General features: G+C 52.2%; 5 protein-coding genes across 19 annotated transcripts; 1 reads left to right on the plus strand and 4 right to left on the minus strand.

Annotated features, from left to right (window-relative positions):
* Positions 1-35: 35 nt before the first annotated feature.
* polr2c (RNA polymerase II subunit C) lies at positions 36-3,546 on the minus strand. The gene is made up of 9 exons (XM_053885668.1): positions 3,376-3,546; positions 3,049-3,098; positions 2,918-2,986; positions 2,798-2,850; positions 2,604-2,732; positions 1,599-1,647; positions 1,366-1,534; positions 334-408; positions 36-271 (listed from the first exon to the last, which is right to left on the minus strand). Exons 1-9 carry the CDS (start codon positions 3,459-3,461, stop codon positions 127-129), a joined length of 825 nt encoding a protein of 274 aa, XP_053741643.1. The 5' UTR covers positions 3,462-3,546; the 3' UTR covers positions 36-126.
* A 394-nt stretch (positions 3,547-3,940) lies between these two features.
* coq9 (coenzyme Q9 homolog (S. cerevisiae)) lies at positions 3,941-8,915 on the minus strand. Its single transcript, XM_053885438.1, has 10 exons — positions 8,775-8,915; positions 6,686-6,877; positions 5,781-5,961; positions 5,575-5,710; positions 5,372-5,514; positions 5,218-5,302; positions 5,058-5,162; positions 4,449-4,604; positions 4,320-4,373; positions 3,941-4,245 (listed from the first exon to the last, which is right to left on the minus strand). The coding sequence occupies exons 2-10, from the start codon at positions 6,741-6,743 to the stop codon at positions 4,210-4,212; spliced, it is 954 nt and encodes a 317-aa protein (XP_053741413.1). The 5' UTR covers positions 6,744-6,877; positions 8,775-8,915; the 3' UTR covers positions 3,941-4,209.
* On the plus strand, positions 8,270-10,397 carry ciapin1 (cytokine induced apoptosis inhibitor 1). Of its 3 annotated transcripts, none has more exons than XM_053885439.1 (9): positions 8,270-8,341; positions 8,792-8,963; positions 9,031-9,174; positions 9,237-9,316; positions 9,398-9,569; positions 9,627-9,703; positions 9,764-9,882; positions 9,956-10,037; positions 10,135-10,397. In XM_053885439.1, the coding sequence occupies exons 2-9, from the start codon at positions 8,807-8,809 to the stop codon at positions 10,243-10,245; spliced, it is 942 nt and encodes a 313-aa protein (XP_053741414.1). In that variant the 5' UTR covers positions 8,270-8,341; positions 8,792-8,806; the 3' UTR covers positions 10,246-10,397. The 3 variants fall into 3 exon arrangements, with proteins under 3 accessions (XP_053741414.1, XP_053741416.1, XP_053741415.1); XM_053885441.1 differs by having other exon boundaries at positions 9,630-9,703; XM_053885440.1 differs by having other exon boundaries at positions 8,293-8,386.
* Positions 10,398-10,997: 600 nt separating this feature from the next.
* Positions 10,998-15,195, minus strand: prmt7 (protein arginine methyltransferase 7). 2 transcript variants are annotated; one of them, XM_053885436.1, is made up of 16 exons: positions 14,986-15,195; positions 14,768-14,804; positions 13,962-14,111; positions 13,758-13,866; positions 13,302-13,414; positions 12,985-13,214; positions 12,739-12,919; positions 12,534-12,661; positions 12,313-12,442; positions 12,155-12,238; positions 12,046-12,093; positions 11,900-11,989; positions 11,685-11,846; positions 11,550-11,624; positions 11,228-11,485; positions 10,998-11,156 (listed from the first exon to the last, which is right to left on the minus strand). In XM_053885436.1, the coding sequence occupies exons 1-16, from the start codon at positions 15,078-15,080 to the stop codon at positions 10,998-11,000; spliced, it is 2,049 nt and encodes a 682-aa protein (XP_053741411.1). In that variant the 5' UTR covers positions 15,081-15,195. The 2 variants fall into 2 exon arrangements, with proteins under 2 accessions (XP_053741411.1, XP_053741412.1); XM_053885437.1 differs by lacking the exon at positions 14,768-14,804 and having other exon boundaries at positions 14,986-15,119.
* Positions 15,196-15,248: 53 nt separating this feature from the next.
* Positions 15,249-24,625, minus strand: exoc3l1 (exocyst complex component 3-like 1). 12 transcript variants are annotated; one of them, XM_053885434.1, is made up of 18 exons: positions 24,382-24,625; positions 23,810-23,901; positions 23,572-23,716; positions 21,687-21,812; positions 20,378-20,553; positions 20,102-20,321; positions 19,374-19,586; positions 18,196-18,395; positions 17,906-18,124; positions 17,771-17,841; positions 17,532-17,649; positions 17,345-17,470; positions 17,190-17,290; positions 17,007-17,123; positions 16,665-16,935; positions 16,447-16,602; positions 16,182-16,315; positions 15,249-16,078 (listed from the first exon to the last, which is right to left on the minus strand). In XM_053885434.1, the coding sequence occupies exons 4-18, from the start codon at positions 21,727-21,729 to the stop codon at positions 15,892-15,894; spliced, it is 2,352 nt and encodes a 783-aa protein (XP_053741409.1). In that variant the 5' UTR covers positions 21,730-21,812; positions 23,572-23,716; positions 23,810-23,901; positions 24,382-24,625; the 3' UTR covers positions 15,249-15,891. The 12 variants fall into 12 exon arrangements, 11 of the variants coding, with proteins under 11 accessions (XP_053741409.1, XP_053741408.1, XP_053741410.1 ...); XM_053885433.1 differs by having other exon boundaries at positions 23,572-23,744; XM_053885435.1 differs by having other exon boundaries at positions 24,015-24,625.
* Positions 24,626-24,970: the final 345 nt, after the last annotated feature.

The raw sequence follows: 24,970 nt of genomic DNA on the forward strand, positions 1-24,970 counted from the left end.
AGCTCCCTCTTCACCACGACGGTCCGATACAGCGACCGCATCACTGCTGGAGAAGATACAAAAACGTTTATTTTAAAAGGACACAACCAAAGTGAACGAGCATCGGGGTGAGACGGCAGCGAGTCCTCAGTTGATGGTGAGGACGTCGCTCTGGATCTCGTGGCTCAGCTGCGTCTGCAGGTCGCTCAGCTTCTTCTTGAGGACGGCCAGTGCCGTCATGACGATGGTCTCAGGTCGCAGGGAGCCGCAGGACTCCACGTTGTAGTAGAACCTGCAGCACAGACAGGCGTGGTGAGTGAGGCGCTGCAGCCTGGCTGCTGGGACGTGCGTCACCTCTCCGGCTTCCCGTTGGGGTCGTACGGCGCCTGGACCTCGTCCTCCTCGATCTCAGAGTACTCGCTCTTGGGCCTGGAGACGGGAGAGCAGCAACAGGATGAGGGTTTGTGACCAGAGCTGCCAGGACGACACAGCTCCTGCACTGCATTAGACGTCACTGTTCCCTACAGCTCAGTTGGGCTGCAGCAAACACTCCGTTCTTGTTGAGTTCGACTGATCAGTTCAAAAGGTTAAAGCATTCAAGTCCAACCCACAGAGACACGGAGTGTCCAACACAAAGAACACAAACCAGATCTTTGTCTGGCGAGTATATAGGCCTTTTTTTTTTTATTACAAAATTTTATTACTATGGCCAAAAATGATTGTGAGCCGTCAGAAGAACAAATTATTGATGAAACTGCATGAAATATTTAAGACAGAGTTGGGCAAAGTGCGGTCCGATGCCTGTATTTTCAGGGCCCTTTTGACGTCAGACTAAAACTATAGCTGATATGTTGTAATTTTTAAAGTTTTCTTTTTGTTCTCTCATTTAGTCACCACCACCGGCACTTCAGCAGTAAATATATCAATATAAACATATCTTTTTTTTACATTGGACATTTGTGTGTGTTTTTCTTGTTCCTCAAAACACATTGAAGAAATATTGAAAAGATATTTTCAAATAAATTGCCTTTTTATCTTGAACGTCTGGTCCACATGTCAATTTATATTCAAATTAAAACTGTATAAAATGAAATATTTCAATAGGTTTCTTAATGTCCTTACTTACATTTCATCTTTTTAGGTTCATTTTGTCCTTGTTACTTAAGTATATATTTTGCTGTCATGTTCCATAGTCATGGCTATCTTTCTTCTGATGAAGGCCCCTCACAACAGTTACTGTTTCTCATGTGGCCCTTCAGGAAACTGAATTGCCCACCTCTGATTTAAGCCCTCAACTTGCAAGGTTGTGATCCAGTCAGAATCCAAAGCACATCTCCAGTGACTGACTGAGCATCTCTGTGTCAGTAAAATGAGGCGTGAACCAACCATTCCTCGGGTCGTGGATAGACGGTGTGCCTCAGGGCGTTGTCCGGGTCGTATTCAAACGACACCCCGGCCGTCGGGTTCCACTTGGCGTGCTCTTTGCCGAAGCCTTTCTTGGCGTAGGCTCTGAGCCGCAGCTCCTGTCCTTTGCGGAGCTTCACCAGCAGGATGTCTGGTCAAAGGGAAGCATGAGAAGATCAAGCTGCACAGAGAGGTGCGGGTGTGCCGCTGCTCACCATCCTGCTCTGCGTACTCGTTGGAGTTGTCTCGACTCCTGGAGGTCACCTGTGAGTGCAACAAGACACGGTCAGTTCTGGCGTCAGCAGCGTCCTGAACAGCGCATCAGAAAAATGATCTTTCCAATGATTAATTCTCACGTGATCAAACGTGTTTTTCACAGAAACGCCATAACAACTGAAGTCTGTTGCTTGCGAAACTCAAGTGACCCAATCGAGCTGGAGATATGCAGAGACGCGCCGCTGCTGACTGGAGAAACACTCGCGTTTCTATCAGAATCAGAACGCTTTACTGCCATTGTCAGAGAGCATCCCACCAACTAGGAAAGCGCTTGGGTACATCATGAAATAATGAACAAAACAAACATGGTAATAATTAAAAAATAAAATAGTAAATGAATAAAAATAAACAATAATAATAGAAGTAACTAATAAAGAAACAAACAAGGGCTGCTCATGAATTCAACAGTCTGACAGCCGAGGGGAGGAAGCTGTTCCTGTGACGGGAGGTTCTGGTCTGGATGGACCGCAGCCTCCTGCCAGAGGGAAGAGGAACAAACAGTCCATGTCCAGGGTGAGAAGGGTCGGCTCTGATCCGAGGACTGGACATGAAGAATTGTCACCAGTTCAGCTAATATCAAAAAGCCAGAAAAAGCCCAAACCCAGGACTTATATTCTGTTCATTTCACAACCTGCTAGAACACGAGTCTCAAACCGGTCCTCACAGGGCCACAGTGGGCGCAGGCTTTTGTTCCAACCAATCAGCCGTCAGAAGTGATTGTCAGCCTGCTGCTGTTAGTTTCAGCTGACAACTGATTGGCTCACCCATCTGTGCCTGCAGGGTTGGTTGCTGCCCTTTCGTGGAACCGTTTGACACCCCTGGGTTAGAACCACTTAACTTGTCTGTTACCATGACGACCATCACCAGCGACCTGACTGCATGAGGCACGTGTGGGAGCAACCGGTCTCATGCTTGTGTTCACGGGTGAAGAGGAGACAGTGTACCGGGATGACTCTGGGATTGTTGGACAGCAGGTCACGTGACGTCACGTGCCGCGTCTGGTCCTCCGTGCATCGCACGTCCAGCGTCAGCTCCACGGAACACTCGGAGCAGAAGTCATCGCAGGTGCAGTCCTGCAGGACGGAGTTGCGGATGAGAGGCGCGACGCTCTCAAGTGTCGCCGAGCAACTGAACTCACCCTGGAGTACTGCAGCTTCTCCACGATGTCGTCGCTGGTGAGAGGGATGAGGCCTGACAACAGCAAGCTTGAGTGAGCCCGGCTCGGATTCACCGCGACCAAACAACTGTCGACACTCACCCACTCTGTGAGCAACAAACTCATCGTGCAGGACGGAGGAGTTGGCGTCGATCTGGATCCAGTCGATCGCTAGAAAACACAGAGCCTCGCCATGAAAACAGGAACTCGGGGTCATGGTCACTTCACGGTACCTATAGTTGGAACCTCTGACATGAAGACTCGACGGATGGAGTTCGCAACTCTGAAACACAAACACAGCCGACAGTGTCACACTCGGGGACCATCAGTGACGTCACTGGCTAACAGCGTATTTAAATCAGAGTTTCTCAAAGATTGACAAACTTAGACTTCAGTCAAACATATTAACCCGGTTGTATGAGCCTATGTGAACGATGACTGAAGTCGTGAAATACATTCTGTGTCTTTCATCCGGCGTAAACACTGCAACATCCAGACCAGTCATTGTACAGCGGGTTAGCTGTTTAGCTTCAGCTCCGCCACGAACCGTCAACACTCACGCCAGGTCGGTGTTCTCAATCACAAACTTGACATTCTCGTCTGTTAGTTCGGTGATCTTGACCGTGGGCTGGTTCGCATACGGCATGTCTGCAGTGAAGTAAACCCAAATCCTCCCGATGCTAGCGCTTCACCGACTGTTAGCACCGCTGCTTCAAAGACCCGTAAGTTCTATTTACTCGCCGCTGATTGGCCAGAAACAGTCATGTGATTAACGAGCGGCGACGGTCGCAGAAAACATCCGGGTCACCATCTCCACATCCGGGTCAACGCGTGGCGCGGAATGATTTCAAAATAATTTTGTTTACATTTTTACAGTCGCTATAGTTTTTAGTTTAGCAATAAACGTCTGTTTGTTTGACTACATCTCGTAGTAATCTTATTAGTCGTTACGCAGTTTGAACTACCATGATCTGATTTATTTACTGAATAAAAAAACAAAATAAGGCAAGCGAATCTAAACTAATCTAAAAGATCCCAAGAATCCAGGGTAAGAATCCCTGGACCAGAGGAGCATGAAGTGAATACTTCAGTCTTTCATGTTGATATGAAATAAACACAACAGAGTGAATTGCTAAACAGATTTAATGGACAAAGTGACATACTTTCAGGACATTTGTTTGCAACAATTGTGTCGCTCTGTTTCCACAGCGCCTTAAAAACCAAAGATTGTCGACCCACATGTTGATGACCGTTCCTGCTTAATCGATGAGATCAGGTGAAACAAAACATCACGTCTGCCGTGACTGGTGTTGTGAGATAATATTGATGCGATTCTCCTGCAGTCCCCAACGCTGATGTCCAGCTAGAGACAAACGTCCCAGGCTCAGCCATCATCATCGCCTCTGGTTCAGTCCTGTGAGGTTCTTCAGCTGCAGACAGGAACATCACAGCACAGTTGTTCACCTACAGCTTCGGTGGAGAAGCTCAAGTCCACAACACTCACCGTGACAGCAGCTCCCACCAGCCCCTGCACTACAGCTTCACCGGTCGACTGAACCTGCAGACACCACAGCGTGGCTTGAATCCATCACGGTCCACTGCCGTCTGAACACTTCTCTTCCTCTCTACTGACCTGTTTGGCCGTGGAGGCCATGTTGACCACGTCCTGGATTCGGTTTTCCAGGAAGTTCCAAGTGTCCTGAAAGTCTGGAGAAGAATCCTGGACCATGACCAGCTCTGTGGTGTTGTAGATGCCGGTCAGCGCCGCTCGCTTGGTGTACCAGTTCATCTGGGGAGCACACACAGAAGAGGGCTTCTTACAGACACAGTGAAGCTTCGTCCAGCCCAGTCTGTGGCTGCTGAATTAAAGGGGAAATATTCCTTGACATTTTCACTCAGTGACTAAGTACATTTTCACTTATGAAACATGACACAAAAAGTGACATATGGACTAGTTTGAGTCTTGGAGCTTCAGCTGGACTTTCACTCCTGACTTTAACACATTGAACCTGGGTGGCTGTCACTGGTTTTTATGTCATTTAGATTCAGAAAAAAAAGCCTTAAATTAGTCTTGAAAATCAGAGGTGAAAGTCTCCCTTCAGCCACAGCAGGTGCAGAGGTGTCGGGGTGAGGGAGTAACCTGGGAGGAGGCGGGCCGGGGGTTGTGAGGGTGGTGGTGGAGAGGAGACAGGAAGGTGTGGGTGCAGGACAAGGGGGTTCGAGGACGGTAGGATCCACTCACGTCTGTGGACCGGTCTCCGGCGTAGTACCACATGTCGTCCACCAGGGTGCTGAGGTGCTTGAGGCTGTCGGGGATGTTGTGAGGCAGCAGCAGGATGCTCATAGCCTGGACACACACATCAGTCAAGTGCCAGCGAGGACCAGGTCAGCGACCTCTGTACCTGCGGCCAGGTGTCTATATACGGCGCGTACATCCTCAGTCGAGTCTCCACGGCGTCTCTGAGGAACTCAGCCGTTTTCTTCTTTCTGTAGCAACAAGAACCATCAGCTGTGACCAGGCGGTGCTGCACAGCGGCCCCGTGTGAAGAGACTCACTCTGTCTGTCCCAGCTGGACCTGCTTGTGTTGCTCCGCCAGGATCTCTGAGAGATGTGCATTACACTGCGCCACAAAGTGCAGGACCAGGTCTCCTGCTCCGTGGTCAAACATGCCGGTGGAGGCGGAGGAGAGTCCCAGGGTCTGGCACGCCACAGGCATCGTGAGGACCAGTTGCCGCATGGAAATAAGACCGGCGCTCACCTCTGCTCCGGCCGCGATGGCCTCCATGGTCCAGCCGTGCTGTGGCACAAACTCCAGCGCTGCCGTCAGGATACGCTCCTGCAGCTGCTCCTCGCTCTCGTACTCCTCCCCCTGCTCGCCGCTCTGGTCCTGGTAGCTGCCACATTCAAGCATGGAATCAGCCGAGGTGACGTCAACAAGGGCGCAGACGGTTGGGGAGGGCCGACCTGGTGTTGGGCCGGGATGCCTGCTCGCCCGCCTGCGAGGCGCCGTCAGCGCGGTAGTGCTGGTGGTACGTGCTGGAGGAAGAGGATTTGTCCTGTTTGGAGTCGTCCTGGAGCCTCAGAGCCGCACGCTGGAACGCTCGTGTCTGGCGGCCGCTGTGGGGTGACGCCGGCTGGGCCGCCGCTGGAGTGGCACACAACCCATCACAATGTAATCGATCAGAGAACCTTTAACTGGAAAATGAGCTGAGCCAGAAGGCAGAGTTTGGTTGTCTCTGGCGGTCTCGCATTCCTAAAACCTTGATCCCCGGGTCACAAGGAGGAAGGCAGCTGGTGGAACACTGAAATAGCGCTGGTGCTGCAGGACAGCTGGCCGTCTTCAGGTGACGGCTGGTTTCCTGGTCAGTTCAGCCGGAAACAACTTAGCATCCCAGAATCGCATGCCTCACTACCACACACAGGTATTTAAATAAGCTGTGCGTGAAAACAGCCCTCAGATGGGGAACGGGACGGTCTACGATTGTCCGGTTGAGTTTTCAGAATATTACTTAGAATCACTATCAAAACAAATCCCGAAACACGCTGAAGCAAAACCAAAACAAAGCTATATTTAGCTGTACTGCGCACCTTATATAACCAGCACGTTATTACTCTGTATGGAGCAAACTTCCAGGGCTGAACTCGACTCATATCTGCTTTAAATCAAATTATATTTGCTAAATATTTCGTGATTTAATCCGGAAATCGAGTCAACAACCTGTCCTTCATGATCACCTCTGAAGAGCCTGGAAGCTAACTAGAGCTAGCATCGACTTCCTTTTCGAAACAACAGACCCAGACCACGCACGCGAGATTCCCACAGTCCGGGGAGACTGCGGGAGTGTCAGCGAGCGGCGGCTCGCCGTTACCTGAGGTCAGGCCCCGCAGTGCCCTTCCAGTCCGCACAGCTCTCAGCAGCGCCGCCATCTCCGCTGACGCTCCTGCAGCTGCGGCTCCGCGCCGCCAGAGGGCAGCGTCGCGGAGCCGGAAGTGGGCGGAGGCAGGATTTCAGCTCAAGGGTTGCTTCATGAAGTGATGTTTCTAACTGACAAAACGCCTCACTGCGCATCAGGAAAGAAAAATAATTTAAGTATTATTTTCAATGAAAAACTGAACAAAGATACACATGAATAAAACACAAACCCTTCGTCCCGTCACCCATCGTGTGTATTGTTGTCCCTCTGAGGACATTGTGAGGTTTCTCATCGACATCACACCTTCCCATAAAGACTGTTGTCCATGAGAGAGAGCTGAGCCAGAAGGCAAAGCTCTCTATCTACCGATCAATCTTCGTCCCGACCCTCACCTACGGCCATGAGCTTTGGGTCATGACCGAGAGAGCAAGGTCCCGGATACAAGTGGCTGAAATGGGTGGCAGGCGTCTCCCTTAGAGATGGGGTGAGAAGTTCTGTCACTCGGGAGAGGCTCGGAGTAGAGCCACTGTTCCTCCTCATTGAGAGGAGTCAGCTGAGGTGGTTCGGACATCTCATCAGGATGCCCTCTGGACGCCTCCCTCTGGAGGTGTTCCAGACACGTCCAGCTGGGAGGAGACCGAGGGGTTGTCCCAGGACCAGGTGAAGAGATTATATCTCTACGCTGGCCTGGGAGCGTCTCGGGATCCCCCCGGTCAGAGCTGGTGGATGTCGCTCGGTAGAATGGCATGTGGCGTGACCTCCTGAAGCTGCTGCCCCCGCGACCCAGCAACGGATAAGCGGGCGACGATGGATGGATGGATGGATGGATGACCCTTTCCCCAGCCTCTCCCCCTAAACCTAACCCTCCCAAACACATGACTCACCTGAACCAGGACTCTGAACCAGACTGGAACCCAGTTATAATCACCACAATATTTTCAAGTCTTAATCCTCCAATTTAGGTTGCGGGGATGGGCACAAGGTCCCCACAGGGATAGTGCTTTGTCAAGAATTGGCTCCGACAAGGCAGTATAAATAAGCCCACACTCACACACAGCTACAAGAGGTGGTTCCCAGATGAACTACATACACGAACCTTTGAGAATTCCAAACGTTTTTTGCAGTTTCCGAAAACTTTTTTGAACAAAAGCAAAACACCTCTTTCCTTCGCCCTCTTTCAAATAAAAGAAGGCAGTTGTTGACTTGAATTTTAAGCCCTGATGTATTCTTTCTCTTTCATTCAGACCTCTTATTTCATGACTTCAACTTTCTCCAAAGACAAATGACTAGTTTGTAATTTATTTCACCATTTTTTTATTTGGTTTTTAAAATGTATCTCCCTTTATCGAGGTGTTTATTGTATTTACAGATATCTATTTTAAAGATATTCATTTTCCATCTTGCTTCTCTTTATGAAGCACAATCTGGTGCTGGAGTTCTCGTTTCTGTTCCACCATTGTGAGTTCCACAAAATCCCCAGTAGGGGGCATACAAGCGCAATTTGCCTGCTGATCTCTCTGTTATGGTTGTCCGAAGAAAAGCGCACGCTCTTGTTTTGCAATCCGGAAATACGTCACGTACAATCGAAACGGTCACCCGGACAGCAGATCTGTGAGTTTGCCCCACAGCTCCTTGTTTCATCCATTTCAGACCTAGGTATTTCATTCACCGACACGGTGCTGTGTGTAAGTTGCCGTGTGAACGCGCGTGGGGGCTCGTAGCGGCGCAGTTTGGTCGTCACACCTGCGTCATGATGTTTCGCTAACTGGACCTGCGCAGCTCGCATCCAAAATACAGAGTTTCTTGGGAAAAAATGTCTAATTTTAATAATTTCCCACTTTGTAACAAAACATTGTTTAACACGGGTGTTCGTTTATTGCGATTTTTGCCGGCCATAAACAACTAGCCGTTTATTTTGATAGCAACGTGGTTTCAACGGTGAAATTGAAGCGCGTGCTGAGTCGAGACGTTGAACTCATGACGTAACCGTCACTACCGCACTTGTTCCTTCTGTGAATAAACAGTGCAGACTTGGTGAGCTCACCTGTGCGTGTCCTCCAGCCGTCAGTGAGGACCATGGAGAGTCTCGGCGTCCGGCCCGGGGACCAGGTTCTGCTGGTCTGGTCTCAGCCATCGTCCCCTGCAGCTCTGAAGCAGTTTGCTGAGGAGCTGAGCTCGGCGGTGGGTCCTGAGGGGCAGTTTTCGGTGGAGAATCTGGAGCGGCTGCAGCTGTGTGAGTGCGTCTGTCTGCCGCGTTGGGGTCGCTCTCAAACCCTCAGTGACGGAGTTCCTCCTCGCAGCCTCCCGACCCGCGTCCTCCTTCCACTGCGTGCTGTCCGGCCTGCTGACCGACAGCTCCATCGTCCACAGCTCGGACACTCTGGAAGAGCTGGCCCGAGTCCTGAAGCCTGGAGGCCAGCTGGTTCTGGACGAGGCGGTCACAGGTGAGAGTCGGACTCGGACCCTGGTTGGATCGAGTGAAAACAAGTTCTGTGTTCCAATCCAGGAGCAGACGGCCAGAGTGTGCGGACCATCGACAGACTCATGTCGGTGCTGAAGCTCTCCGGCTTCATGTCGGTGGCAGAGGTGAGCGTTTTTTTCCGTCTCATCCCTGGCTTCAACATCACAACCTCCTTGCAGCACCACAGACCACCATGTCACCTGCAGGTCAGCAGAACCCAGCTGAGTCCAGAGGCTCTGAGCGTCCTGTGCTCGGCCACCGGATACCAGGGCAACACGCTGTCCCGGGTCCGAGTGTCGGCGTCCAAACCCAACTTCGAGGTGGGATCATCCAGTCAGCTCAAGCTGTCCTTCGGGAAGAAGAAGACTCCTCCGACAGGTCGGGCTGCAGGTCTTTGACTCAATTGGCGACGCTGATGTTCCACACCATGTCTAGCAGAGAAACCAGCTCCGGACCCGAACGCAGTTAAGATGTGGATGCTGTCGGCGACGGACATGAACGACGAGGACGTGGTGAGTCGGGAGCGTGGACGTGCCGCTGGATGTCGGGTCCTCACTGTGCGGCCTCTGCAGGACCTGCTGGACTCTGACGCCCTGCTAGACGAGGAGGACCTGAAGAAGCCCGACCCGGCGTCGCTGAAGGCGCCCAGCTGCGGGTCTGGAGCCGCCAAGAAGAAAGCCTGCAAGAACTGGTGAGAGCCGCGTCCGGCCACGCTCGCGCTTCATGCTCTGGACCCTGCTCCTCTGACTGACCGGTCGCTGCAGCACGTGTGGTCTCACCGAGGAACTGGAGCAGGAGAGTAAAGGAAGCCAGAAGTCCAGTCTGCCCAAGTCTGCCTGTGGAAGCGTGAGTACCGTGGCTCTCACGTGTCGTAGCTCGCAAACAGTGGGATGGGAAGAATTGTGGGAGGAGGAGGGGTGATGATTTGACGGTGTTTCTGCAGTGCTACCTGGGCGACGCCTTCAGGTGCGCCAGCTGCCCGTACATGGGGATGCCGGCGTTCAAGCCTGGAGAGAAGATCCTGCTGGCGGACAAAACTCTGTCGGACGTGTGACAGCGACGACGGACCTGAGACGTCTGATATTCCTGCTCCAGTGTCGCGATGACAAGCGTGTTCCATGCAATATGCAAACGGGAAGCAACGTGCGATCTCTTGGTTCTGCCTTTCTGTTCCCGATCATGCAAACTCTACCATCCTTCTGTCGCAGTTCAGGAGTCCACTTTTATTTTGAAACCGGAACCGTCGAAGCAGAAAAACAACATGGATGTGAAGACAAACTGCAGCAGGGTGATCAGCATTTCTGCTGTCGTGCACACCAACTTCCTCTTTCAAAATAAAAGTGTCAGCAGTTTGTTCTGCTCCTGCCAAAGCAGCTTCAATAAAGTGTGATTTTTTTTTTTCTTCCACACCAAAGTTTCTGCTCCTCCATCTGAATCCTGGAAGCTTCAGTAAAACAAGTGTCCTCACATTAGAAGGCGCCACCTCTGAAGCGTGATGGTCCAGCGTCCTCTCGGGTGCATTCCACTCGTGCCCGACCAGGAAATGAAGGTGGGATGCCACGACAAGTCGACTTGGGTTCAGAATCCAGAGCTAATTCTGAGGAGCATGTTGCCATGGTGATGGCGCCTTTCATGGTTCTGACCCGTCCACACCATGAGTCACAGTCCAGTGAAGAAGGTTCTGATGCAGCGTTCCACTTCTGCAGAACTCCACTCATCTGCTCGCTCGATCCCTTCCATCTCTCTCCCCCTACCTTTCATCACACTGCACGAGTCCAGAACCTGCAGAGGAACCGGGTCTGCGACTCACTGACCCTCCTGACTGAAGTCCATCCTGATGTCCCCTGAGGTGGGGTCAAAGGTGAAGCTGTAGGACATGGAGGTCCGGCCGTCGCCTGACACCTCCCACCCAGACCTGAAGAAGTAGACGCCCTGTTTCCTGTGTCGGGTCCAAGAGCACCCACCCTGTCGGGTCGGAACCAGAGGTCAGGAGCAGCGGGAAGCGAGCGGTTCAGGGACCGAGAGTCTGGACTCACCTCGTCAGTGGGGGGTCCAGTGAGGCCGCCGCTGACCGTGATGTCGGGGGTCAGCTGGAACTCCAACCACAGAGCAGTGCCGTGACAGACCCCGCCCCTGGTGAAGGGCAGCGATCCCTGACAGCTGATTGGCTGCTGGGGTACACACTGAGTGAAGTCAAAGGTCATGACCTCGGCGGCCCGGGTCAGGGCTCGGCATGGATACTCCCAGAGGGGATGAGGCTCCGCCTCCCGGGCCTCACGGAAGTCCAGCGACGTCTGAGGAGCGAAGAGACTTGTGGTGAGATCTGAGCGGCCCAAGACTCGGGTGGTCACGTCCTACCTGGACCATCTGGTCCATGGGGCTGACGTCGAAGCCCTCGCAGGTTCCACACGGAGCCCTGATCCGCCACAGGTCCTGAAACATCAGCACAGGTCGGAAGGTGTCCTGCTGGAGACGGCATGAGCCTCAGCTGACCTGGAACTCCACGGCCAGAAGGTGCAGGGAGGCGGAGCGAGGCAGGACGGTGGCGTCGGGCCGCAGCAGCCCGCCCAGCGCCGTCCGGCAGTACCAGAAGAAGAGCGAGTGCCAGGGGAGCAGGCTGGTGCTGAAGTAGGGCTCCCCCATCAGGACGGAGATCTGAGACGGGACAGGTGAACGGCTGACCTTCCACTCCTGACCACCACACTCACCTGCTCCCCTCCCAGGTCGCCCGCAGTCAGGCTCTCCGGTCGGACCTCCAACAGCTCCACTCCGCCCTTCAGGGCGTTGGCCTCCAGCACCTGCGGAGGATCCAGGTCAGCCGGGACTCGGGTCAGGTCACGGACCAGTCTCTCACCTGCTCCACCACCTGCTTGGACATTCTGGAGCTCTCCAGGCTGAACACCTGAGGAGAGAAAGAGCGACGGTGACGGACCAGTCAAGGCAGGTGAAGGAGACAGTCGGACCTTCTTGGCTCCCAGCACGCGAGCAAACACGGGGAGGAGGCTCCCGTCGCTGACGCTGACACACACGCTGTCCTCCCCCACGACCTGCAGAGAATGAGTGAGTGAGCAATGTTTGCAACGTTTGTGAGCAAGCGCAGAGTGAAGCTCCTCCCACTCACACTCCTCAGGGCGCTGACGTAGCTCTCTGTTCGCCGCTTGTCGTTGAGTTCTCCGAAGCGCGGCCGAGTCCAGACCAGGTGAGCCTGGCAGGTGCAGCCGGGGCGACACAGAGGGGCGTGGCCCGGCGAGCTGGCGACACACAGGATGGACCTTTCAATCCTTGAACTGAGCTCGTTTCCACTTCACTTTTCTATCATCATCTCTCTCGCCAGAGTCGTACCTGTCGGAGCGGAGGCCGAACCACAGACTGTAGTCGTCGTGGCAGACGGTGAGACTCAGACAGTCTCCCTCTGAGACCCGGGTGGCCTCGGGCAGGAAGTAGACGCTCTGCATCCAGTGATCCCTCCACTGACGCACACACAGACACACACACACGGGTCAGACAGCAGAACACAGCGACCTGGTGACCACTGGCGGACACTCACCGGAGCCATGCTGGGCTTCGGGTAGGTCCAGGACGGGGCCATGCTGCACACGATGGTCCCCTCCGGGTCCATGTCCAGGTCCCACCAGGACAAGACGACTTGAGCCTGACCCCCGGACTGGACCACGAACTGGGAGGAATGGGTCTGAGGAGCACTGCTGACGGGCTTGCTGAAGTCCACACTGACAGGTGACAGGCAGGGACACGCTCAGCCCAAACATTATGACCACATGAAGGGAGGTGGTACCTGAACATGGTGCAGAGAGGACTCAGCGGGGTGAAGCTCTGTGGCGGGACTTGACTCAGCTGGACGTCACACACGGCGTGAGCGCCGCTGCAGCGGTCCACGGCGGGCGCCGGTACCAGCCTCGCCCCGTCCACCTGCATGGGCTGCAGCTGGGCCCAACTCCACAGCAGCTCCGACTCCACCAGCTGGGCATAGACGGTGGCGCGGTGAGGGACGGCCTCGCAGCCCTCCTAGAGGACAGACGTGGCATTACAGGCGGCCCACACCCGGGCCTCCAGGAGGACTTCTGATCATGTGACTGGAGAACCAGGACCAACCTGGACCAGGTTCTGGTGAGCGTGTTCGTAACTGGGCAGAGCTCCTTCTCCAATCAGTTCGGTGTCGAACAGCTCAGTGATGAGGATGTTGGCCTTGGTCTGCATGTCTCCCCCTGGTGGATTAAATTAGATTACATTAGATTATACCTGTGTTAGTCCCACAGTGGGGAAATTCAACATGTCACAGCAGCCGATGACAACAAAGACACAGACACATGTCAAAGACATTAAAGATACACAACAAACATCAAAGACGTCCACAACGCATCAGCATTAAAAACCCCATCATATATAATCAAATATCATGACAAAACAACTAAATAAATAAAATAGAAGCAGTTATGTGTAAATAGATTAAAAAACATTCATTCAGGACACGAGACATCATGGAAGTAAACATTAGATTGACTTCTTCAGTGACCCAGCTGGTGGGTCTAAGTGTGGGGGGGTCCTGACCTGGTCCCACCGTCACGTCCGTGGAGTGCTTGTTGATGACCTTGATCTTGTCAGCGAAGCCGTTCTTCTTCACGATGCAGCGAGCAGCTTCTGCCATCGGTCTGAACACCTGAACATGGACACCACTCAGGGAACCTCTCAACATCTGGACTCACTTCCTCACACACCCCACGTTGGTGTTTGGGTCGGTCCGTGAGCTCGTACCTCCACAGCGTAGCAGAAGTCGGCTCCCGCGGTGACGGCCATCATGGACAGCAGACCTGTTCCCGTCCCGATGTCCAGGACCACTACCTTTTGGCCGCGAGCCTTGACCCGGGACACAGCTGCCCGGATACCCTGGTAGTACTTCTCATTCTGTGGCGAGGTCAAAGAGACACAAATTTCAGTTGCGTCAAACAAATTTTATTTGCACACATTCCTGTCATAAAAACTTAAAGCTTGCTTATTTTTGATTTTCAAAATGACTTTTAAAACTCAATATCCAATTTACAGTGGTGCCTCGGTTTTCGAACGCCACACACATAGAGGAACAGCGCACCTGCAGCAGACACTCTACATTCACTCCTACAAAAGACTGTTTTAAGGCTTGGAACACATTATTTCTTTTTCCATTCATTGTAATGGGAAAAATCGACTCAGATTTCGAACAATTTGCTTCTCGAAGGGCCGTCTGGAACGGATTGTGAGTTACCGCTGTACTTTGAACTATTTAAAAAAAATATTAAACAATATAACTAGGAATTCATCAGAAATGAATAAACATATTCTGTATTTTCTTTCCACTTCATCTCAAAGTTCACTTACAATTTAAATTTTTTTTTACTGCAAAAGAGCTGTGATTGTAATAGAGTCATGGCATCTATATGTATTGTATATTAATAGTTGTTTAATTCATCATCGACTATAGAAGGGCAAAATAGAATGTTTTGTTCAGCAAAGTGTATTTGGTCATTGTCATTTTCCGGACATAAAAGGCGACTGGCTCGTCGCCCCATGTTGTCAACACTCACTCTGTCGTGATCGTGCAGCATGTCAGCATAGCAGGACCTGGAAGGTCGATAAACAGGAAGAAGACGTTTTAAAAAATAGATCAATATCAAGACAAACACACGCTTCGTGTCATTGGACTCGAGTGACTGCTCCTGCTACTGTCCCAGAATGATTTATTTCACTTTCTATGGTGGGTGAAGGTTCGGTGTCAGCTGCTAGCTCCTTGCTAAAGGCTAACCTGGCTATCTCCTGGTGGTAGTCGTACTCCTCGCTCTCCTCCACCCACTCCAGAGCTCCGGTGGTCGGGTTGGCTCGTCCACAGAAGGTCTTCATAGCTGCCAACACCTCGCTGCCCAAATGCCAACTTTTCACTCCAGAAATACGCTTGAAACTACTTTAATGCCTCACAGATGAAGCAGCATTGCCGAGGAGGAGGCAGACATGTTTAGTGACGTCACAGATGTGCGTCACGTGTGCGTTCATTTAATTTTTTTAATAGAAAGAAAAAATAACAGAAAACACAAGTAGGGGTGTGAATTGCGTGAAAAAATACTTAAAGGAATTAAAAAAATAACCTCGCTTTTTTTATTCTATACTTTCTCACGTTTCTGGAGTATGAAATCTTTATTTAGTCCAACCTTTATACGAGTTGAATTTCACAAACGAACCAGCAATCCTTGACTATTCTTTAACTGAATAAACAGGAGAGAAACGTAGTGACGATCTGCCTCTTTGTGTTTCCAGAAACAACAGCGATCAGCATCAACAGCAGCTTTATTCACCATGAATGGCGGTTTTAAAAAAAGAGCCAAAGATTAAATCAGAGTAGGAAAATGCCAAATCCACCTCAAACCATAAATACACGTTAAATATAATAAATACCTAAAAAAGGAAACAGGTTTGTGTAACTGACAGATGATGTGGGACGGCAACAATGCTGGGCTCCATGTGTTGAGACAAATGGTGGAAGTTTCCAGGATGAGCTCAACTAAGAGGTTTAAAATACTGAAGAGAGCGTTATCGCTCTATTAAGTTATCGCTGAGCTAAAGGGAACTCTGGTTTCCTCCCACAGACCAGATATTGTGTGTTGGTGAAGACTTGGCGAGTTCATGTTGGAGGATTCGACGCCGCAGGGAGCATCAGTCACGCACACTTGGCGGTGGGCAGACAGAAAGCCATGGTTGGAGGAGGCACCCGGATGTCGGTGAAGATGGGCCGGTAGCCTGTCGGCAGCGGGGGGGCGCTCTGCTCCAGCGCGTCCAGCACCGCTCCCCTGATGTCCCTGGAGATGTCCCCGCGGATGTCCAGCAGCACCAACACGTGCTCCTCGCTGCGGACACACACGAACATCCTGAACTCTGGTTTCCTCCCTCAGGGAATCCACCACGCAGCCCGGTTCGGACCCTCAGAGTGAGGCGGAGTCTGAGCCTCACCTGACGTCTGGATATTTGGCGGCCAGTCCGGACACTTCCAGCGAGAGCATGCCGGGATCTTTCAGCCGGATGAAGTCTGCCAGGACGGGCAGCAGGGCCAGGGGGTTGACCTCAGGCACCGAAGTGTCACCCTCCTTTTGAGAAGTGAGCCCAAATGAAAGACATCACGAGGCAATCATCAAAATGTGTCAGAGGAGGACGCACTCCAACACGACTTCCTGATCCCCTGGATGCAACACCAGTCCTGAACCAGGCGGCAGCTCACCAGAGCACTGAAGACCTCCCTGAAGCGCTGGTCGTCCTGCACCATCTGCTGTGCAAGCTGCCTCCTCTCCTCCGCGTTACGACACACCAGCTTCTTCTGCATCAGCGCTCGGACGTACTCCACCACCATGGACCACTGCGCCTCCTCCTGGAGACGCTGAGGAGAGGAGGCGCTATAAAACATCACCACGCTGTGGTCTCCACCTCCTGCTGCGTTACCTGGCGACAGGGCGGCTGAACACGGCCGTACAGCTCCAGGTGGCGCTCCAGGACGCGGCACAGTTTTGGCGTGGGGTCTCCCTGGGCCAGCCAAGGTCGGGTCAGCAGGACCGGGAGGTGAGGCTGCAGGTCCAGCAGCAGCTGATCCATCACCAGGCGACACGCCCGCCTGACCGCCCGATCCAGAGCAGCCAGAGGGTTGGGAGGGATCCGAGAGAAGCGACAGGAGGAGCGGGACGACTGCTGCCGCTGGAGGCTCTCGGTGGACTTCCTGCAGCCAGGAAACCAAAGCAGGAGCTCAGAGTTCTACTGGTCACTTCCTCCCCGCTGGCCATGTCTTACTTGAGCATGATGCAGTTGCTGATGGAGGCCAGCAGGTAGTGCAGGTAGAACTTGCTGGTGCTGCCGGCAGGATCTCTGCGGTGCTCATTCCCAAATTCTACCAGAGCCTCCCGAAACCTGGAGGAGAAATCAAACCGGAGATGAAGCACAGCCACGGAACCACACACACACACACACACACACCTGTTCAGGAGGTTCTCCATCTCATACAGTCCCATCTGAACGGTTTGGTCTCGGAGCGAGTCGCTGATCATCAGGGCCACTCGGGCGTTCTCCTCCAGCATCTGTCACAAAACTGGGAGTCAGGCTGAGCCACTCTGAGCTGCTCAGAAACTCACCTGAGTGATGATGGTGGGCAGGCTGGTCTGGTAGAAGCCTTCGTGATCCGTGTCCGGCTCCTGGTCCCGGTGCCAGTCCTGCAGCTCCACCTGCAGGGCTTTCAGCATCCACCCGGACACGCTCTTCTGCAGAACAAGCTGCGGGTCACCCCGAGGCCCTTCAGGGAAGCAAGGCTGGGCTCCTCACCCGAACACGCTGCACATATTTGCTCTGCAGCTGCTCCAGCCCCTCCACTGAGATCAGAGGCTCCAGCTCCTCCTTGTCCAGCTGCGCCGCCAGTTCCGGGTCACCCATCATTTCTGGACTGCCGAAACAGGACTGTCAGAAGCTGTCACAGGGTTAGCATTCCTGCTGTCTCAGCATGAGACAGCAGGTTCTCATCCATGAGAACCAAGAGTGAAATTCGTCTTCCCCAACCGTCTCACCTGCTGTAGATGTGGAGGACCCAGTTGAGCACAGCAAAGATCTCCCCACTCTCCAGGTCCCAGCTGCTGACCTGATGAGACGCGTGCCACTCTCTCAACCTTCAGACCAGGGACCACCCAGCAGTGCGGACTGACCTGTGCCAGGTGAGCACGTAAACAAAGATGGCTGGCCCTCAGGTAGGCAGCCGTCAGCCTGTAGTGCGGAGGGACACAGTGCTCCAGCAGGTGGCGCACAGTTGCCAGGTCAGCCATGATGCCATGCTGCAGAGCCGAGAGGTGACCCGCCAGGCCCGGACCTCGCGTGTGCATGTAGGACACGCTCCGGAACCTGGCCGACACTGCCTCCTCCAGGACCTGACGGAGAGGACGTCAACATGAGAGGCAGCGACTCGGAACCACCAGGGAGAGTGGCGGCTGATCTCAACCTCGAAGAAGCGAGCTCTCCAGCCGCGAGGGCGTCCGACCGGTAAAGGTCTGGAGGAGCAGCCGCCCTCCCCTCGCTCCTCCTGCAGAGCTCGGTCCAGGGCCTCCTCCCGCTCCACGATCCTCACGGCGGACACAAACGGAGTCGGGTTTTGTCGAGCCAGAGCCAGAGCGCTGCTCACCACAGCCCACAGCTCCTTACCTAGGAGAGAAACAAGGGGCTTTCACACGTCAGTCGTGTCTGGAGTGGAGAAGAGCTCTTCCCCAGGTGGAGCAGGACAAGAAGTCGGACAGATCTTCAGTCATGAGGGTTCAGGTCAAGGAAGAGCTGAGCCAGAAGACAAGCTCTCCGCTGGCCTCTGGGTTACTCCTATCACCTGGGGTCACCAGCTTCGGAGTGACCCCAAGAACAAGAGTTTCTCTGTCTGGACTCACTGAGAGAGAGAAGCTCAGTCATCCAGGAGAGACTCGGAGGAGAACCTCTGCTCCTGCAGGAGGAGACAGTTGGCTCTAGTGGGGAAGCCTCCTGAACTAGTGAGGTGCTCAGCTGGAAGGGGGCCACAGGGCAGACCCAGGTCATGCTGGGAAGACAATGACCAGGAAACACTGGAGAGGTAGGGCTGCGCCTCTTCAACAGTGCTGCTGCCCCCATGATCCCAAAATAGACAAAAGCTCATTTCCAAGTAAATGTGACAGCTACGAAAACTACGACTGCCGACGAAGTTGCTGGTGGAGTTCTACACCGCCATCATCCAGTCCATCCTCACCTCCTCCATCACACAGAGCCTGCCGCTTCTACATGCCCTGTATGTCTCCAGGACCCAGAGACGTGCAGGTGGGATCAGAGCCGACCCTTCTCACCCTGGACATGGACTGTTTCTCCCTCTTCCCTCTGGCAGGAGGCTACGGTCCATCCAGACCAGAACCTCCCGTCACAGGAACAGCTTCCTCCCCTCGGCTGTCAGACTGTTGAATTCATGAGCAGCCCTTGTTGTTTGCGGGTTACTTATTTTATTTTATTTTATTATGTTTTTGACTGCACGTTGTCCAAAGCTCTTTCCTAGTTGGTGGGATCCCCACAGACCATGGCAATAAATCTGTTTCTGAAATGATTTGAGATCATCTTAACAGATGGATCAAACTGCGACCAGAAAAGAACCACTCGTGAGTTCCTCCTCACCCAGAGCCTCCACCAGCTGCCCGACACCAGAGAAGTACTTGGTGACCAGCTCCTCGTCCTCAGCGCTCAGCGCGTGCCTGGACTTCCCAGCAGGAGCGTGCAGCTGCCAGAGGATGTCATCCTGCCAGCGCTCCAGCTCCATCAGCCGAGCGTGAGCCTCCAGGAGGCGCCGCGACTCCACCAGACGCTCCGTCTCCAGCACCGTGCTGTGAACTGGAACAGAGAACTGGTGACTGGAATCATTGGAAGCGATCATTGGCATTTACAGCAGCGGTGACGTATTGGATCACACCCGAGCAGCTTCACGCCCGCACACGTCACCAGTCGGCTCCAGTCGTCCGCCTCACGTCTGCACCAGTCACCATCAAACTGAGGCGCCAGATGCTTGGTCACACGCAGACCTCCCACCTCGTTCGGTCAGTTTCCTCATGGTCTTCTTGACATCATGTGACCATTGTTGGTGCATGCACAGGCCAATGAGAAGCTTCATCCCAGACGGAGACAGAGAACATGGCCCTCTACCAAACACTGTGTTACTGGAGTTTAAATCCTTCCCAACTAAAGCAGGTTCAGTGTCCTGACTGACGCTGCGTCTCCGTCAGAACACGAGTCAAAAGGTCGTCAGGCAAGTTATAAACAAAGCAGCAATTTGGCACTGAAGCTGCTAAAGACTTTCATGATGCTGTTGTTGACACGTGAGTCATCGATCGAGTGCGACTGAACCTCACCAGAGTAGAGTCTGGGCAGGTTGCTGACGGCAGCCAGCAGCTGGCTGTGATTGGCCGACACTTCCCTCAGCCTCTCCAGAGCCTTCACCCCGTCCTCATTCCGATCGGCTTCGTCCTCTGCTTTGATCAAGGTCTGCGACACGGCCCGCAGCTCTGACCTGGCCTCGCGCAGCTGTTCCAGACCCCAGCCCACACCCTCCAGGTACGACTGGACCATGGACTGGAGCAGAGACGGGTCGTTAGAACCGAGTCGAAGACGTGTGGGTGTGTTGGCACCTTGAGTCTGGTGTGTACAGACGCCGTCCTCTGGCTCTCTCTCTTCCGGTACTGGCCCAGGCGCTCCAGATGTTCCGGTCGACAGAAGACAACAGAGGCCCACTTCAGTGCCGCCCCTCGGGCCAAGCACTCGGCCCGCTCCACCTCCGGCCAGACCTGCGACACCGTCATCTTGTCTGGAGGAGGAAACACAAGCATCACACGCTTCAGGTGAGAGGGAAGTCTGGGCCTTCGACCTGACCTCAGACAAGTTCAACAAAATGCAAGGATGAATTGAACCAAAAAAAAAAAACCTGTGAAATTGTGGAGACGACAACTCTACGGAAACACATGCCACGTGCCATTATCAGCAGAACACCAGTCAATTGAAGAGAATAAATGGCCGGATTAGACCTGACAGCGATGCCCCAATGTTCTGCCTCCCTCACTCTGGATCAGCCAGGTAAGCACATTATTGGACCATGAGTCATGCAGTCTTTCAGCAGAGATGCCATCACCGTCACATGACGGCGCTGCTGCCAGAACCAGGCTTCCTCACGGCTCTTAATTGAATTATGTGAGTGAGTCAGCGATGAGCTGCTCTTCTGGCTGCCAGCAAACATGGATGTTCTGGAGCTGGAGGCTGAAGACCCGTGAGGTGCAGCCGCGCGGGGATCATCATCTGGTCTGACCCCTCCTGAGCTTCAGTCTCAAGTCCTCAACTATCAGTCTCTATCCCAGCTCCTCAGGGTGAGAGGCGGGGGACACCTTCTGTACAATACACACAATTTTGCACAGAGAATTTCGAAGCATCACTTCACATCTGCATGCTTTGGCATGGTGGGAGGAACCCAGAGTGCTGGGAGGAAAACCCACACAGGGAGGACCACCACAAGAGTTGCCTTCATGCTGGAATCAAACCCACAACTGACCCCATGGCTCCTCCAGGACCCTGAGACCCTGTCGAGGTTCTCAACAGACTCAACAGTTGGCAGAGAGCCCGTGCATGTTGCGGTGCTAGAACAGGTGACAAATTAAAGTAGGATTGAGTGTGTCCTTAACTGAAACAAAGGGTCACAGGCCGTTTCTCCAGCCGACCGACCTGAACTCTGCCCACCTCTCAGTTACTGCCCAACTTCAACTTCTTTTCCAGTAACAACTCACAAAACATGAAGGATGAACTTCCTGCAGCCGGAGCCGTGAGCCACCCACCACTCTCACTCTGCACATCCCTTCTCATCACACATTCAGTCTGAGATGCAACACTTTGGAGAGCAGCAGAAGAAAAACGGGTGTTGGTCACTGCTGTCAGCTGTGCGTGTCACATTACCTCCTGGTTGGTCGCCACCATTCTTCTGCTTCCCTCCTGACATTGAAGTTCACTTCTCAGCAGTCTGGTGAGCCGACGAGACTCCCCTTCCTCCCGGGAGCAGGCGTGAGCGGGGGGCGTCGGAGGCTGGTGGAGCAACACAGATGAAGACAGGGTGAGGGAGTGAGGGCACATATCTGTGCGCCTGACAGCTCCCCTCGCTGAGCTGGGCTCTCACAGACACATCCTCTGCTGAGAGACTGGCAGGAAGAGGCGGGAGGGAGGAGGCCAGCGGAGGATGGAGGGGGGCGGGGTCAGCGGGGGATAGCAGCTATGCAGAAAGGACAGAAGAGTAAAGTCCTGTAGAAGCTCCACTTCACCGTCCTGAATGTGGCTTCTGGCAGTGATATCATCCTCGGTGACTAAACTCACATTGATTCATCAGTCTGAAGACACTTTGGACCTGTCCAAACATCCATCATGGTGGTGACCTCTACTGCTGCTCTGACAACTCCGCTGCACTCTCTTCTTCGCCTCACTCACCCCTCGGTTCCTCACTTTGATGATGTCCTCCCTACTCCTCCGCAAACATCATCACCCCCTCTGCAATTCACGAATAGTCCCAATTGAAAAGCTCCTCCCCCACCAATCACAGCCACTACACATACTTTACGTTTTTAACGTAGCCATGAACACGGTAATGCTGTCACTAATGTCAGCTTCTCTTAAATCAGCTCCACAACTGTCGAAGGGATTTCTCAGAACAAGGACCTGCTCGGACCCTGGTTTCAAAGACTATTTGGCTCTTGTTATTATGATGACGCGTTGAAGCGTTGTTGTATCTATATCAGTGAAGTGAGTGGCACTTGTTTGAATGGGTTCGTCTAAGCACTCTGGTTGCCTCCCACTAATACATATGCGGCTAACTGTTGTCCTTAAATTGTCCGTTTGAGTGAGCAGATTCTTGAATTGGCATCAGCATTTCAGAAGGCTGGGAAGTGAATGAATGAAAATAAAAATTGATGGGAATAAAATATTGATCTTGAGTTTGAGTCGTGAATATGTGTTAGCTGTACAGGAGCTGGAGAGGAAGCTGGAGGTACAGAAGGTGTGAAAGGTCAGCGAGGTAATGGGGAGGTAAGTGGATCTGCCGTTACATCCAGCCTCTTGGGAGTCGGCGCGTCGGGGAGGCGGAAACCAATAAGGGAGATTTACAGGAAGCAAACATGTATAATGCATCAGTCACTCGGTGCGCCTAATGGAGTCACGGCGGCAGCTACACTGACCCTACATCATGTTTTCGAGACTGCAAGAGTCAGCAGATTCCCCAAACTCCACCAATCATGTCGCATTTTTGCGGCGCAATGAAAACAATGCTGATCCTCCACAGCTGGTGGAGCACGACCGGCGTCCAGCGAGGAGGGAGGGGCGGTTTCCCTCCAGCTGTAAGGCGGGCAGCAGCCCAGTGCTGTGCTGAGCTGCAGGGGGAAACGCTCACAATTCAAAGAGTAAAGAATGACTCATCAGCACCTATATAAAATACTCTTCATGAATGTTTTATCATTTATTTTGGCAATATTTCCCAAGCTAATTTCATGTTTCCCAAAAGGCACTTTCACTTCTCTTTTCTGAAACGCTGCAGACTTTTCATGCGGGGAGCTAAACCCAATGGGCCTGCTTTGTAGCGCTGTCGGATTATTCCTTTATCCCTGTCTCACAGACTCACACACGGACTGTTCCATCACAGCAAAAGAGGCGCTACATTTCTGACAGTTTGACCGCTGCAGTTGCATGTGTCTCATTGGTTTCCAGGACGGACTGGGGAGCCACTTTTCTGTGGAGTCAAGTTTTGGAACGGTCCACAAGCCTCTGTATCCCAGTCAATCATAATTCATCTGACACTCACCAAGTTGGTGACACGAAGATTCATGTCCAGATCCTGGTTCATTTCATGCGTCTGTCCATACGCACAGATGAGCAGCGATTGGAGGCAAAGAACCATCAAAACCCAAGCCACGCTGCTGATCACCCCCGGTTCACTCTTGTTTCCTCTTCACCCAAATAAGGAGAGGCGGAGAGCTGAGCCACCAGGATGTCGTGGTGTATCAGAGCGGGCCATCAGGACGGACAACACGGCCACTGACCTGCTGTTCTGCAGTCTCTCAGACGTCTCTCCGTCCACCTCAGGCTGCTCAGTCACTTCCTCTCCTGCAGGTTTACAAACAACCACAGCCTCCTAGAGGAGGGATGGGAACACCACTCACACACATCACTCAAATCTACGACTGTGACACAATAACACCGCCAACAAGATTACACTAAAAATGTACCTTTTAGATTAACACTAACCAGCTAATTGGATAAAAACACCATACAGAAGACTTTTTAACTGTAAAAAAAAAAAGACATGGTAAACACAATACAACATTTGGTGGGGTTTACCTCAAGAGTAACTGTTACAAACCAAAGCGATTTGACATTGATATCTACTTCTATCTATCTAAATAGTGAAAGGGGCTTAAATAATGAAAATAGTTCTTTATTTTACCAGTATAACAACACAACATGACACTTTAACAACATTAGCTGCCTTAGCTAAGTTTAGCATGTAGCTAAAACTTGTCTCTTCCGACCTTTGTACAGCGTCATAACTATCAAACTACTGACATGTAGCTCCAAAAGTAGCTTACTTAACACAAGTTCAATATGTACAAACCTTATTTGATTGAGTGAGTCGATTATCATACTACTGATCAAGTATTCACGTAAACACTGGAAATTATCGCCTAATTATAGTTTTATATGAACAGGAAATTGCAGGACTATTAACCGGAAGTACGTCTACAAAATAAAATGAATGACTAACATGTCTGTGGTTACTTCCTTCAAAAATATTTTCTCTCTTCGAATTAATTCACAAATCTGAAAACGGTTTGGGACGACTTTATGAGAGCATGAGAATTTTGATCAAAGAAGACAAAGATTTTAAATAACCGGCACATAAATCTAACATATATATATATATATATATATATATATATATATATATATATATATAATATTTCTATTCTCTCTCTGCTGTCATCACCTTGAGCTCCAGAGCAGAGTTAGGTGCCTCCACCCAGAGCAGCTATGGAAGGAACAGGAAGTCTAATTCTAGACCACTTCCTGGATGACATTCCTGACCTGAGCCGCTTTCCTTCCGGACCTTGCTGGTGCCACTCGGCTGCAGAAGAGTGTGGAGAGAAGCAGTCAGTGAAGGCCCGGAACTGCCACAAAAAAAACAGGTATATGTTGTTGCACAA

Source organism: Synchiropus splendidus, chromosome 14 (genome assembly GCF_027744825.2).
Source record: "Synchiropus splendidus isolate RoL2022-P1 chromosome 14, RoL_Sspl_1.0, whole genome shotgun sequence".
In the NCBI taxonomy this organism is placed as follows: domain Eukaryota; kingdom Metazoa; phylum Chordata; class Actinopteri; order Syngnathiformes; family Callionymidae; genus Synchiropus; species Synchiropus splendidus.